We start from the raw sequence: 15806 nt of genomic DNA, 5'->3' as shown, positions 1-15806 counted from the left end.
CAACCGCTGAACAGAATGGTCGCATACACCATGAGCTCTGCTTAAAATAGCACCAAAAAGGCATTTTCGAAGAGGTTTACCATGGAGTTAACACTCATAACTGACCCTGGTAACCATCCAACCTGAGGAATCTAAATACCATGGTCAATGACGCTCAGACTGAGTGAGAGGAGATAGGCAGCTCAGACAATACCTTAACACGGAGGCCCAATATAGTGCGCCATGATACTTTGCATAGTACTGCAGCGGGCGAACAACAAGAGCTGCTTGGAGATTGAGCTTACTGCTGCCCTGACCTAAGACAAGCCGCAACCGCTACTCAGCAGCTGGTAATCCTTCTGCAGCCCACTAACCTTCTCTCTGCAGGACTTTACCTGCAATTAAATGTTTTCTACAGACTGTCCCCCCACCAAGATGGCGGACGCCACCCGGCTCCTCCTAAGGGATGTGGAAGACATTCTGAACCACCACTTTCAACAGCTATGCACGGTGATTCATACAGAATGGGGGAACCTGAAGGATACGATTTACCCGGAGAGGAGTATTACAAACTCACAGCAGACCCAGCAGGACTTGGCTCCTGATGCGCTGTGGGTTGCTGATGACCCTTTAGCTCCTTCTGGGTGCATTTTCGGAGGTGAAGCACAAGCGCTTATGCAGAGACCCAATGAGGGGTCACATCTGAGGGCCAGAATACCCTTAGCACCTACCAAAATGGCATCGGGGCGGCAGGTCCCAACTCACCTGAAGAGCCGGCCGCCGAAGACATACGGGGACTTCATCTTAGAACCTACCCAAAATGGGGACGCATTCTGTGCATCAGAGCGGGCGGCGGAGGTCCAGGCTCTTGAGATGGCGCTGCTGGATGTCGGGCTCTCACTCCTGGGTGTACGGAGGTCGGACCGGCGGCGGGTGCATGCCGCTGCATTGAACCACATGGCCCTTGTAGATCACTATGCAGATTCAGGCCTGCAGTCTGGTCCGGTGAGCATATACACCTGTACTGATATGAGACTCTGCTCTTGCCTTTCTCATAATTCTCTCTCAAGCAAATTCTGCTCCTTGTCCATGCCTAAGCTTAGCCTACAGCTCGCAATAAAAATCAGGGCCGGAGTGGGTTAAGATTTAATCTACATAGAAGAAGGGTATTGTTCTGAGGCCTAGACTTTACTATCTCATTACTGTTTTTGAAGAGGACAATTCGGCCTCCTATTCAATGACATACCCTTCAAGGTACTCTATTTGAAAGCTCCACGTATACCACAGAGTAAACTGAACTCTACACCATAAGGACATTCCTTTGTTGAATGAAACGTTTGTAACCCCTGTTTTTTCTCCTAGCTATTTCTTGTTAACCTGGGTTTAGGATGTTTCACACCTATAGTTAGTGTTCCTTTGTATTATTACACAAAGTACATGGGCCAATGTGTACATCTTTATATATTGTAGGTTGCCAATATCAAGCACCCAAAATCAGGCACCCCGCTTCTTAAAATCTATATTCTAGGCCATGCCACTACCTTAATGTCTGTAGTTCCAAGGAGATGCATGTAAGAGATGTTTACAGACAACCCTGTTTAATAATGCTGTGGGTCCCTAATGTTATATTAATTTGCTATATGTTTGTATCATATGGTTGGCTGACGGTTTATATGTTAACTGCTGCGGACATCTAGTTTTTACACCTCTCCTGCGGGTTAAGAGGGGAGCCCCAGGAGAGACACTTGTACAAGTGTACGTGAAACGAATGCCGCAGCGATTGCGTAATAACCGTGTCATAAGTGGGTTACCTTCAATGATGCTGATAAATCATGTGTATGTCCAGTTTGGGGGTTTGTGGGGGCCCTCAAAAGGGACAGGTATATTCTACCATTGCAGCTCTATGTATCATTTTCCTTTCACTATCACTCGAGGCATTTCTTGCATAATATGCGTTCCCCCCTCTGGACCAGTGGCCAGGGTCTGGAGGGATCCCGCATAAAGGTAGTATTGCCCACAAGCTTGCCAACCAAAGATCAGCTAATACAAACTCTCACATAGAGCGAGGAGAATACGATAAGACCCCATAGCATGGTAGTTGGGTCCTTGACTCAGTAAAATGCCCATAGCAACGTTATCAATCAAGGTAACAATACTGCAAGTAGATTAAGTAACGTTTATTATTAACTCCTATAATATGGTTTGCCTATTCACCCTTTCTGTTCAGCTACAAGGGATATTCTGTACTAGTTACCTCCCCCCCCACACATGTATAGAGCCCACACCAGGGTTCACATTAGGCTGACTATCTTTCGCCACAAACCCTTTTACCTCGTAAGAACATAATTTTCCCATTGCTAGAATTATTTTATTTACCTTTTGAGTGGATGTGTCTGATTCTGCATATGGTTACACCTATTTGTGCTAAATTTATGTTTATTATTCCTAGGCATGTGTAATCAAATTTTCCATTTGTGTCTATCAGATCAGGGGTCCTGCGTGTCCCCAATTGTTACTCTTAACCATTTAAAAATGAATAAAAATTTGACATTTTTAAAAAAAAAGACGATGCTCATATTTATATTTTATTGTAATGTACCGGGGGGCAATTGGGGGAACTTTTTATATTTAACCAGAGGTCTGACCTCTGGTTAATGGTGCTTAGCACAAAGTGAAACTGTGATCTTGTGGTTGGTTATATAATGTGTGCCTGTAAATGGGCAACTTTGTCCCATTACAGGCACACGTTAAAGAGACATTATACACTAGATTTTTCTTTGCATAAATGTTTTGTAGATGATTCATTTATATAGCCCATACAGTTTTTTGTTGTTTTTTTTAAATGGATAGTTTTGCTTATTTTTAAATAACATTGCTCTGATTTTCAGACTCCTAACCAAGCCCCAAAGTTTTAGGAGAATACCGACAGATACCTACTACAGCTTGCTCCTGTTTGTGTAAAGGGTCTTTTCATATGCAAATGAAAGGGGAGGGGGGAGTGTCTGCTATTTCACACTTGCAGTGGGTGTTCCAGTAACCTTTTAAACAGAGCTAAACTGGAAGTTTCTAAGTAAGTTTTTAAATGTTTTTATACTGGATTTTTAAATCAATATCTGTGCATACTATTCTTTATAGTAGTGTCTATTACATGCAGTTATATGAAAATTGGTGTATACTGTCCCTTTAAGGTAGCACTCCACTCGTAATCTGACCCTTTGTGTTGCGCTCAAGCACAACACTTGACTCACCACTTGTAATATGAGTAATAATAGTGCACTGTACTCTATCCATTCAGTGTATAGGGCTCGCTAAAAAAAAAGTTGTGCTTGTTAAGATTTTCTGGTAAACCTTTTTCTACTGTTCGCTTGTAATAACGATTTGGGCTTATAGCTCAAGGTCGTTATAAAGATAATGCACCATGTGCCACCAGCTGCACTCCACTTGTAATCTAGACCTTTTTGTGTTACTTTCTTTAGAAAAAATTTAAAACAAATTAAAGGGACAGTCTACACCAGAATTGTTATTGTTTTAAAAGATAGATAATCCCTTTATTACCCATTTCCCAGTTTTGCATAACCAACACAGTTATATTAATATACTTTTAACCTCTGTGATTATCTTGTATCTAAGCCTCTGCAAATTGCCCCTTTATTTCAGTTCTTTTGACTAGCCAATCAGTGCCTGCTCCCAGATAACTTCACGTGCATGAGCACAGTTATCTATATGAAATATGTGAACTAACACCCTCTAGTGGTGAAAAATTGTTAAAATGCATTCTGAAAAGAGGTGGCCTTCAAGGTCTAAGAAATTAGCATATGAACCTCCTAGGTTAAGCTTTCAACTAAGAATACCAAGAGAACAAAGCAAAATTGATGATAAAAGTAAATTCGAAAATTGTTTAAAATTACATGCTCTATCTGAATCATGAAAGTTTATTTTGGCCTAGGCAGTGCCTTTAAGTGAAAGAAAAAAGAGAGAATTAGCTTGCTAAACATATACCTCAGAAGCTGGAAACATGTGGGTCTCAGTGCGATATATACCAATGGGTATTTCCCCTGTGGTGGAGCACAATTTTTGATATAACCTGCCATAAGTTTGGATCCATAAATCCTCCTCTGTCACCCGCAGCTGTAAGATAGAACAATATATGTTACTTACCAAATGAACAGGACAATGCCCTAGAGACTAAAATGTTGTTCTACCCTCTACAGAGAGACACTGTGGCACAGACAACCATCATGGGGAAAATGTATGAACAGTTTTAGAAAGAGCAAGATAAAGTACAAGATACAAATCATACTAAAATAAAAAGAATCAGCTTTTGAAGGCAGATAGAAACCAGATACTCCAACAAGTTTGTCCCTATTCCATTCTGTAAGTAATTCATTGTTATGATAGCCTTATGCACCCTGTGCTACAAATAGTGCTCCACTTGTAATCTGGGCAATTATATATAACTGGCACATATGGAAGTAATGAAGCAACTCAATAATGAAAAACAATATTCCAGACTAACTTTTAACCCTACACTTAAATTCAAACAAGAACTAGATTCTATATTAGATGAAGCAATTAGTGAGGGTTTATTAGATCAGGCAACCCTAGAATTTATAAAAGTTGATCATCCCAAAATATCAGTATTCAGAAAAATCCCAAAATACATAAAGATATACGTAATCCATCAGGTCGTCCCATTGTGTCCACAATTGGAACTTCAGGAGAAAACTTGGGCCAATGGTTTGACTTTTACTAGTCCAGGTTATATTAAGGAATTTTTGGCATTTCAAAGAAAAAATATCACAAATGAATTGGCACTTACACTACAAATGGGCTACTATAGATGTGGGTTCTCTGTAGACAAGCATACCCCATAGAGAGGGACTAAAATCCCTATATGAGGTATTGATTAGATACACAGACTATGATATTGCATTTATACGTTTTTTGATTCAAGTGACTGAATATTTACTAACACACAATTTTTTTCTGTTTGAGGGGATGTACTACCTACAAAGACAAGGTACAGCAATGGGGGGAAAATTTGCCCCCTCTTATGCGAACATTTTTATGATCTGGTTTGAACATAATAAAATCTTTGGGGATGGTAATCACTTCAAACAGAAAATAGTACATTATGGTCGTTGTATAATCTGGCAGGGAACCGATGAACAATTATGCAGTTTTTTTGCAATATCTTATGGATAATAAAGTTAATTTAAAATTTACTTATGAGAAATCTAACAATGAGATATCCTTTTTGGATTTAAAACTTAATGGAGACTGCAAAAAAAACAGGTACAAGTTGAGCTATATAGAAAACCTACTTCAGGAAATAATATACTATAAGATCTGATTTATGTCACCCAAATTATGTTAAAAAAACAATCCCAAAAGAACAGTTTATAAGGGTTAAAAGAAACTGTAGTACTGAAGAACTTTACCATAAACATGCAAATGCTTTACAAAATAGACTGATAGCTAGAGGCTACAAAAGGAAAAATTTAAATATAATTAAACATCAGGTTAATGAGCATGTCCAAACATCAAACATGAGCAGCAAAAAGACCAAGAATGAATCAAATCAAGTAGTCTTTTCAACATCTTTCAGTAAGGAATATAATGATGTTTGTAAAATTATTAAAAACAACCTAGGTATAATGTGGGGAGATAATAAATCACACAATATGCTAAAAAACAAACTAACGGCTAGATTTAGAGTTGGGCGGTAGCCGTCAAAACCAGCGTTAGAGGCTCCTAACGCTGGTTTTTACCGCCCTCTGGTATTTGGAGTCAGTCAGGAAAGGGTCTAACGCTCACTTTGCAGCCGCGACTTTTCCATACCGCAGATCCCCCTACGCCATTTGCGTATCCTATCTTTTCAATGGGATCTTTCTAACGCTGGTATTTAGAGTCGTGGCTGAAGTGAGCGTTAGAAATCTAACGACAAAACTCCAGCCGCAAAAAAAAGTCAGTAGTTAAGAGCTTTCTGGGCTAACGCCGGTTTATAAAGCTCTTAACTACTGTGCTCTAAAGTACACTAACACCCATAAACTACCTATGTACCCCTAAACCGAGGTCCCCCCACATTGCCGCCACTCTAATCTGCCGTCCGCAAGCCGCCGCAAGCTACGTTATACTTATGTATCCCTAATCTGCTGCCCCTAACACCGCCGACCCCTATATTATATTTATTAACCCCTAATCTGCCCCCCTCAACGTTGCCTCCACCTGCCTACACTTATTAACCCCTAATCTGCCGACCGGACCGCGCCGCTATTATAATAAAGTTATTAACCCCTAATCCGCCTCACTCCAGCCTCAATAACCCTATAATAAATAGTATTAACCCCTAATCTGCCCTCCCTAACATCGCCGACACCTACCTTCAAGCATTAACCCCTAATCTGCTGACCGGAGCTCACCGCTACTCTAATAAATTTTTTAACCCCTAAAGCTAATTCTAACTCTAACCCTAACACCCCCCTAACTTAAATATAATTTAAATTTAACGAAATAAATTAACTATTATTAAATAAATTATTCCTATTTAAAGCTAAATACTTACCTGTAAAATAAACCCTAATATAGCTACAATATAAATTATAATTATATTGTAGCTATTTTAGGATTTATATTTATTTTTCAGGTAACTTTGTAATTATTTTAACCAGGTACAATAGCTATTAAATAGTTAATAACTATTTAATAGTTACCTAGTTAAAATAATTACAAAATTACCTGTAAAATAAATCCTAACCTAAGTTACAATTAAACCTAACACTACACTATCAATAAATAAATTAAATAAACTACCTACAATTACCTACAATTAAACCTAACACTACACTATCAATAAATTAATTAAATACAATACCTACAAATAACTACAATTAAATAAACTAACTAAAGTACAAAAAATAAAAAAGAACTAAGTTACAAAAAATAAAAAAATATTTACAGACATTAGAAAAATATTACAATTTTAAACTAATTACACCTACTCTAAGCCCCCTAATAAAATAACAAAGACCCCCAAAATAAAAAAATGCCCTACCCTATTCTAAATTAAAAAAGTTCAAAGCTCTTTTACCTTACCAGCCCTGAAAAGGGCCATTTGCGGGGCATGCCCCAAATAATTCAGCTCTTTTGCCTGTAAAAAAAAACATACAATACCCCCCCAACATTAAAACCCACCACCCACATACCCCTAATCTAACCCAAACCCCCCTTAAATAAACCTAACACTAAGCCCCTGAAGATCTTCCTACCTTATCTTCACCATGCCAGGTTCACCGATCCGTCCTCCGAAGTCTTGATCCAAGCTTCCGAAGTCTTCATCCAAGCCCAAGCAGGGGCTGGCGATCCATAATCCGGCTGAAGTCTTCTATCAAGCGTCGGGGGGTGTTAGTGTTAGGGTTAGACTTAGCTTTAGGGGTTAATCCATTTATTAGAGTAGCGGCGAGATCCGTTCGGCAGATTAGGGGTTAATTATTGTAGGTAGCTGGCGGCGACGTTGTGGGGGGCAGATTAGGGGTTAATAAATATAATATAGGTGTCGGCGATGTTAGGGGCAGCAGATTAAGGGTACATAGGTATAATGTAGGTTGCGGCGGTGTACGGAGCGGCAGATTAGGGGTTAATAATATATGCAGGGGTCAGCGATAGCGGGGGCGGCAGATTAGGGGTTAATAAGTGTAAGGTTAGGGGTGTTTAGACTCGGGGTACATGTTAGAGTGTTAGGTGCAGACGTAGGAAGTGTTTCCCCATAGAAAACAATGGGTTAGGAGCTGAACGCTGCATTTTTGCAGGTGTTAGGTTTTTTTTCAGCTCAAACAGCCCCATTGTTTTCTATGGGGGAATCGTGCACGAGCACGTTTTTGAAGCTGGCCGCATCCGTAAGCAACGCTGGTATTTAGAGTTGCAGTGGCGGTAAATATGCTATACGCTCCCTTTTTTGGAGCCTAACGCAACCATTCTGTGAACTCTAAATACCAGCGGTATTTAAAAGGTGCGGGGAAAAAAAAGCATGCGTAGCTAACGCACCCCTTTGGCCGCAGAACTCTAAATCTAGCCGTAAGATTTGTCCCAAAAAAAAATATGACTTTAGAGAATGGTTTGAGTAGGGATTTTTCCAAGCCCCTACAATCTTGTAGAAATTAGCACCAAAAAATGGTAGTCACAAATGTGGCAACAGACAGTGCAAGTCATGCACCCACATAGAAGTCTCACAAACTCTACTTACAACCAAAAAACTTACATGATTAATCAATATTTAAATTGTAATTCTACATATAAAGTTTACTTGACAACTTGCAAGTTTTGTTGGATGCAGTATGTAGGTAGGTCCACACGTATGGCTAAAGCCAGAGTCAGAGAACATATATTGTCCATTGAACAAGATCCCCTGACTACGCCTATAGGAAAACATTTTTGTTCTCATCCCAATCCCTTATCACATTTATCCGTCACATTAATAGATCAAGTTCCCAAAAGTGTAAAGGGTGGAGATAGACTTAAAGGTCCAAATAGATAGGAGGCCTATTGGATATTTACTTTAAATCAGGGTGGATTTGATTTAAATCAAACTGATTTAATTCACAATTTAAATCACAATTTAAATCACTAGTCAGTAAGGCTTGATTTAAATCATAGTTTTCTACATAAAGACTAATTCTTGCTTGTAAATTGATAATACTATGAAACCTAAAGGACTAAATTCTGTATGGGATTTACTGAGTACATTTTTAGTTAGTTGTTTTAGTCTAATTTTGAAATTTTGAGATGTCCACCTTTCCCCTTTTTATTTAACTAAGTACAAACCACATCAATTCAAAATGTACATTCTATTTGAGTTTGAGTACTTGTTTCTTTTAATACATTATCACACATGCCTGATGACATTTTATGATTTTGTATTACTTTTATTAAGCATCAGACTTTTGGGGCCGATTTTGGCCCCTGATCCACCTGTTAAGACCGCTGCTCCTAAATTCGTCCACCGCCTCTAAGCTGTGGACAGCAATCATTCCGATTGCATACGATTGGGTTAATTTACACCCTCTGCTAGTGGCGAATCTGCAGGGGGTGGAATTGCACAAGCAGTTCACCAGATAATTTGATGATAATTCGGCCCCATAGTCTTGAATTCAATTACTTAGTAAATAAACATATTACTCAAATCTGATGCTCAATACTTGGCAAACCTAACAAAAACAAAAACATTTTTTTGTGATATATAATTAATCATCAGGCATATGTTTTCATGTATACTGTTAATGAAAACACATAAATGTTGTATATATCGGACATATGTTTATATAAAATCCAATCGGCTAGATTACGAGTTTTGCGGTATGAGTGAAAAAGCAGCGTTATGGCTCTTTTTCACTACCGCTGGTATTATGAGTCTTGCAGGTTTAGCTGTCCCGCACACTTTTTTGGCCGTAACGCAACGTAACTATCGCAGCTTTCCGAAAGTCCATTTTTAATGGAACTTCCATAGCGCCGGTATTACGAGTTTGCCTGGGAGGCCAAAAAGTGAGCGGTACAGCCTATAACTACAAGATCCATACCGTAAACTGAAAGTCAGTAGTTATGGGTTTTATGCTACAACGCCGTAACATAAAACTCATAACCCTCCCGCATCGCAAACACTAAAATTAAATTATTAACCCCTAATTTGCCGCACCGGACATTGCCGCCACTATAATAAACATATTAACCCCTAAACTGCTGCACTCCCGCATCGTAAACACTAGTTAAATATTATTAACCCCTAATCTGCTGTCCCTAACATCGCTGCAACCTACATTACTGTTATTAACCCCTAATCTGCTGTCCCTAATATCGCCGCCACTATACTAAAGTTATTAACCCCTAAACCTAACCCTAAGTCTAACCCTAACACCCCTAACTTTAATATCATTAAAATCAATCTAAATAAAAATTAATATCATTAACTAAATAATTCCTATTTAAAACTAAATACTTACCTGTAAAATATAACCTAAACTAGCTACAATATAACTAATAGTTACATTGTAGCTAGCTTAGATTTTATTTATATTTCACAGGTAAGTTTGTATTTATTTTAACTAGGTAGACTAGTTAGTAAATAGTTATTAACTATTTACTAACTACCTAGCTAAAATAAATACAAATTTACCTGTAAAATAAAACCTAACCTGTCTTACACTAACACCTAACCTTTCACTACAATTAAATAAATTACATTAATTAAATACAATTAACTAAATTACAAAAAAAAACACTAAATTACACAAAATAAAAAAGAAATTATCAAATATTTAAACTAATTACACCTAATCTAATAGCCCTATCAAAATAACCCCCCCAAATAAAAAAAAACCCTAGCCTACACTAAACTGCCAATGGCCCCTTTTGCTGTGCATTGCCCCAAAGAAATCAGCTCTTTTACCTCTAAAAAAAAATACGAACAACCCCCAACAGTAAAACGCACCACCCACACAACCAAACCCCCCAAATAAAATACTATCTAAAAAAAACTAAGTTCCCCATTGCCCTGAAAAGGGCATTTGAATGGTTATTGCCCTTAAAAGGGCATTTAGCTCTTTTTCTGCCCAAACCCTAAGCTAAAAATAAAACCCACCCAATAAACCCTTAAAAAAAACCTAACACTAACCCCGAAGGTCCACTTACAGTTTTTAAAGACCCGACATCCATCCTCAACGAAGCGTCAGAAGTCCTCATCGAAGCCTGCAGAAGTCTTCATCCAAGCGGGCCGAAGTCTTCATCCAAGCCCGCAGAAGTCTTCATCCAGACGGCATCTTCTATCTTCATCCATCTGGCGCGGAGCGGCTCCATCTTCAAGACATCCGGAGAGGAGCATCCTCTTCATTCGACAGCTCTTCCAGAATGAAGGCTCCTTTAAGGGATGTCATCAAAGATGGCGTCCCTTGAATTCCGATTGACTGATAGAATTATATTAGCTAATCAGAATTAAAGGGTAAAAAATCATATTGGCTGAGGCAATCAGCCAATAGGATTGAGCTTCAATCCTATTGGCTGATCCAATCAGCCAATAGGATTGAGCTCGCAATCTATTGGCTGTTCCAATCAGCCAATAGAATGCGAGCTCAATCCTATTGGCTGATTGCATCAGCCAATAGGATTTTTTACCCTTTAAATCCGATTGGCTGATAGAATTCTATCAGCCAATTGGAATTCAAGGGACGCCATCTTGGATGACGTCCCTTAAAGGAACTTTCATTCTGGAAGAGCCTACTGTAAGTGGATCTTTGGGGGTTAGTGTTAGTTTTTTTTATGGGTTTCTTGGGTGGGTTTTATTTTTAGCTTAGGGTTTGGGCGGGAAAAGAGCTAAATGCCCTTTTAAGGGCAATGCCCATCCAAATGCCCTTTTCAGGGCAATGGGAAGCTTAGGTTTTTTTTAGATAGCATTTTATTTGGGGGGTTTGGTTGTGTGGGTGGTGGGTTTTACTGTTGGGGGTTGTTTGTATTTTTGTTTACAGGTAAAAGAGCTGATTTCTTTGGGGCAATGCCCTGCAAAAGGCCCTTTTAAGGGCCATTGGTAGTTTATTGTAGGCTAGGGTTTTTTTTTATTGGGGGGGGTTATTTTGATAGGGCTATTAGATAAGGTGTAATTAATTTAAATATTTGATAATTTCTTTTTTATTTTGTGTAATTTAGTGGGGTTTTTTTTTGTAATTTAGTTAAATGTATTTAATTAATGTAATTTATTTAATTGTAGTGTAAGGTTAGGTGTTAGTGTAACTCAGGTTAAGTTTTATTTTACAGGTAAATTTGTATTTATTTTAGCTAGGTAGTTAGTAAATAGTTAATAACTATTTACTAACTAGTCTACCTAGTTAAAATAAATACAAACTTGCCTGTGAAATAAAAATAAGACCTAAGATAGATACAATGTAACTATTAGTTATATTGTAGCTAGCTTAGGGTTTATTTTATAGGTATTTAGTTTAAAATAGGAATTATTTAATTAATGATAGTAATTTTTATTTAGATTTATTTTAATTATATTAAAGTTAGTGGGTGTTAGGAGTAGACTTAGGGTTAGGTTTAGGGGATTATAACTTTAGTATAGTGGCGGCGACGTTGGCAGCAGCAGATTAGGGGTTATTAAATTTATGTAGGTGACGACGACATTGGGGGCAGCAGATTAGGGGTTAATAAGTGTAGGTGGGTGGCGGCAACATTGGGGGTGGCAGATTAGGGGTTAATAAGTGTAATGTAGGTGTCGGCGATGTCGGGGGCGGCAGATTAGGGGTTAATAAATGTAGGTAGGTGGCAGCGATGTCAGGGGCGGCAGATTAGAGGTTAATAAGTGTAATGTAGGTGTCGGCGATGTAGGGGTCGGCAGATTAGGGGTGTTTAGACTCGGGGTTTATGTAAGGGTGTTAGGTTTAAACATAACTTTTCTTTCCCCATAGGAATCAATAGGGGTGCGTTACGGAGCTTTACGCTCCTTTATTGAACTTGTTAGGCTTTTTTTTAGCTGGCTCTCCCCATTGATGTCTATGGGGAAATCGTGCACAAGCATGTAAAACCGGCTCAAAGCAGCGCTGGTATTGGAATGCGGTATGGAGCTCAATTTTGCTCAACGCTCACATATTGCCTGCTAACGCCAGGTTTATGAAAACCTGTAATAGTAGCGCTATAGGGAGGTGAGCGGTGGAAATAACTTGCAAGTTAGTACCGAGCCGCTCTTACCGCGAAACTTGTAATCTAGCCTAATATCTTTTAGATATCAATTTTTACTACATTTTACTTATAAATCTAATTAAGGTGGGATTTTTACCATTATTCATATACATTTTACTAATATGGATTATTATTATACTTATATTGTAGCAGCACAAAATATTATTTTAACTATTTCTTTTGCGCTGAATATATGGTGGATAATAGCTTTATGTCCGATTTACTACATCAAATGTAGACATATATATATATATTCTTCCATTCATTTCACATTCACATCCATGCCCATTTCTTGATTAACAATAACCAATTGAAACATGGTCTTAACCTTTTTACATTCTTAAGTTTATTTTTTTGAATGGTGTTACATTTAGTTTCAATTTAGTATCTTAAATCAAATTATATAAAAAAAAAATTATTTACTTTTATCACATTTTTCCAATCATTTAATGTATTTCTTTATAATTTATGTTACTTTTTTTTTTGTTTAAGTTTTTGTTATTTCATTTAATATATAGGGCTCGATTTACTATGCCCCTGAACTCGCCCTGTTTAAGCACGAGCCTTTGGGCTCGCCGGAAACAGGAGTTAAGAAGCAGCGGTCTTAAGACCACTGCTCCTTAACTGGATCCGCCGCCTCTGAGCAGCGTACAGAAATCAACCCGATTGAATACGATCAGGTTGATTGACACTCCCTGCTAGCGGCCAATTGGCCGCAAATCTGCAGGGGGCGGCATTGCACAAGCAGTTCACCAGAACTGCTTAAGCAATGCTGAATGCTGACAGAATATGCTGTCCGCATTCAGCGATGTCCACCAAGCATTAATAAATCGGCCCCTATGGGGGATATCTATCAAGCCGTCAACCACAAATACGCTGGAATTCCGCAGCGCAATTGTGGTGAGCTTGATTCAACCTAGTTATCAAAGCCTACAGACCGGCAAAAGTTGAAATCTGTGATGTAACATACGATCCGCCGGTCTCAAACCGACACAGATTGATGCTTACATCATTACAGATATTCTGAATACACATTCGGCACTATTTGACAATTTTTAAAAGTTATCAAATAGTTAACTGGTACGCTCGCGGCTATTCCGGCCCAGCGTACCTGTTTTTCAATCCGCCACCCTGGAGGCCGCAGATGCCATAGGAATCAATGGGAGTCTGAAAGCAGCGAAAGCTTATGTTTGATGCTGCCAGATATCCCATTGATTTCTATGGTAGAAAACCAGTAACGTTTACACCTAACACCCTAACATAAGCCCAGAGTCTACACACCCCTAATCTGCCGCCCCGACATCGCCGCAACCTACATAAAATTTATTATCCCCTATTCCACCGCTCCCGGACCCCACCGCAACTAAATAAACATATTAACCACTAAACCCCTGGCCTCCCACATCACTACCACTAACTAATCCTATTAACCCCTAAACCACCAGCCCCCCACATCGCCATAAACTAAATTAAGCTATTAACCCCTAAACCTAACAACCCGCTAACTTTACATTAAAATTACAACATCCCTATCTTATAATAAATTAAAACTTACCTGTAGAATTAAATTAAACTATATTAAACTATTAATTAACCTACCCTAACTATTATACTACAATTACATTAAACTACCCATTAAATTAACTATATTACATATTAAAAATACCCTAACCCTACTCAAATTATTTAAATCTACAAATAAAAATAACTAAATTACCAAAAAAATAAACGCTAAGTTACAAAAAATAAAAAAACACAAAATTACGGGGAAAAAAAAACCACAGTATCAAAAATAAAAAGACTTACACTTTCAAAATAAAAAAGCCCCCCAAAATAAAAAAAAAACATAGCCTTCAATAAACTACCAAAAGGGCCTTTTGCGGGGCATTGCCCCAAAGAAATCATCTCTTTTACCTGTAAAAAAAAAATACAAAAACCCCCAACAGTAAAACCCACCACCCACACAACCAACCCCCCAAATAAAATCCCTATCTAAAAAACTTAAGCTCCCCATTGCCTTGAAAAGGGCATTTGTATTGGCATTGCCCTTAAAAGGGCATTTAGCTCTTTTACATGCCCAGACCCTACTCTAAAAATAAAACCCATCCAAAAAACCCTTCAATAAACCTAACACTAACCCCCGACGATCCACTTACAGTTTTTGAAGTTCCGCTTGAAGCATCCACCCAGCCGTCAAGAAGTCTTAATCCTGACGGCCTCTTCCATCTTCATCCAGCTGGTGAAGTCTTTATCTTTGCAGCCTCTTCTATCTTCATCCATCTGGAGCGGAGCGGGTCCATCCTGAAGACATCCGGCGCGGAGCAGGTCCATCCTGAAGACATCCGACTAGGAGCTCCTCTTCAATACGGTCTCCGCCGTAAACTGGATCTTGAATGCAAGTGATGTCATCCAAGATGGCGTCCCTTGCATTCCTATTGGCTGAAAGGTTCCAATCAGCCAATAGGATTAGAGCCGCTAAAATCCTATTGGCTGATTGGAACAGCCAATAGGATTTTAGCAGCTCTCATCCTATTGGCTGTTTGGAACAGCCAATAGGATTTTAGCGGCTCTAATCCTATTGGCTGATTGGAACAGCCAATAGGATTTTAACAGCTGTAATCCTATTGGCTGATTGGAACCTTTCAGCCAATAGGAATGCAAGGGACGCCATCTTGGATGACGTCACTTGCATTCAAGATCCAGTTTACAGCGGAGACCATATTAAAGAGGAGCTATTTTTAATTGTAGATTTAAATAATTTAAACCGGGTTATGGTATTTTTAATATGTAATATAGATAGGGGTTAATAACTTTATTTAGTTGCGGTGGGGTCCGGGAGCGGCAGGATAGGGATTAATAAATTTATTTAGTTGCGGTGAGGTCCGGGAGCGGTGGAATAGGGGTTAATAACTTTATTTAGTTGCGATGGGGTCCGGGAGTGGTGGGATAGGGGTTAATACTTTTATTTAGTTGCGGCGGGGTCCGAGAGCAGCGGGATAGGGGTTAATACTTTCATTTAGTTGCGTTGGGGTCATTTATAGTGGCAGTGTTTAGTGACAGGATATAATAAAGTTGGTAAAAAGCCGAATAGCAGTGAGATCGATGAC

The 15806-nt window shown here is 38.7% G+C and overlaps 1 protein-coding gene and 1 long non-coding RNA gene across 2 annotated transcripts in view; one reads left to right on the top strand and one right to left on the bottom strand.

Annotated features, from left to right (window-relative positions):
• The window catches only part of LOC128663525 (potassium channel subfamily T member 2-like), a 772127-nt gene that overhangs the window by 138583 nt on the left and 617738 nt on the right, over positions 1-15806 (bottom strand). The window contains exon 26 of the mRNA XM_053717898.1: positions 3979-4107. Coding sequence (XP_053573873.1) covers positions 3979-4107 — 129 coding nt within the window. The remainder of the gene's footprint in view (positions 1-3978; positions 4108-15806) is intronic.
• Positions 1-15806, top strand: part of LOC128663526 (uncharacterized) — a 77170-nt gene that overhangs the window by 21190 nt on the left and 40174 nt on the right. The gene's annotated exons all lie outside the window — the stretch shown is intronic.

This window comes from Bombina bombina, chromosome 6, assembly GCF_027579735.1.
Source record: "Bombina bombina isolate aBomBom1 chromosome 6, aBomBom1.pri, whole genome shotgun sequence".
In the NCBI taxonomy this organism is placed as follows: domain Eukaryota; kingdom Metazoa; phylum Chordata; class Amphibia; order Anura; family Bombinatoridae; genus Bombina; species Bombina bombina.
Note: the sequence above shows the minus strand (reverse complement) of the source record. Positions and strands in the feature narration are given on the sequence as shown.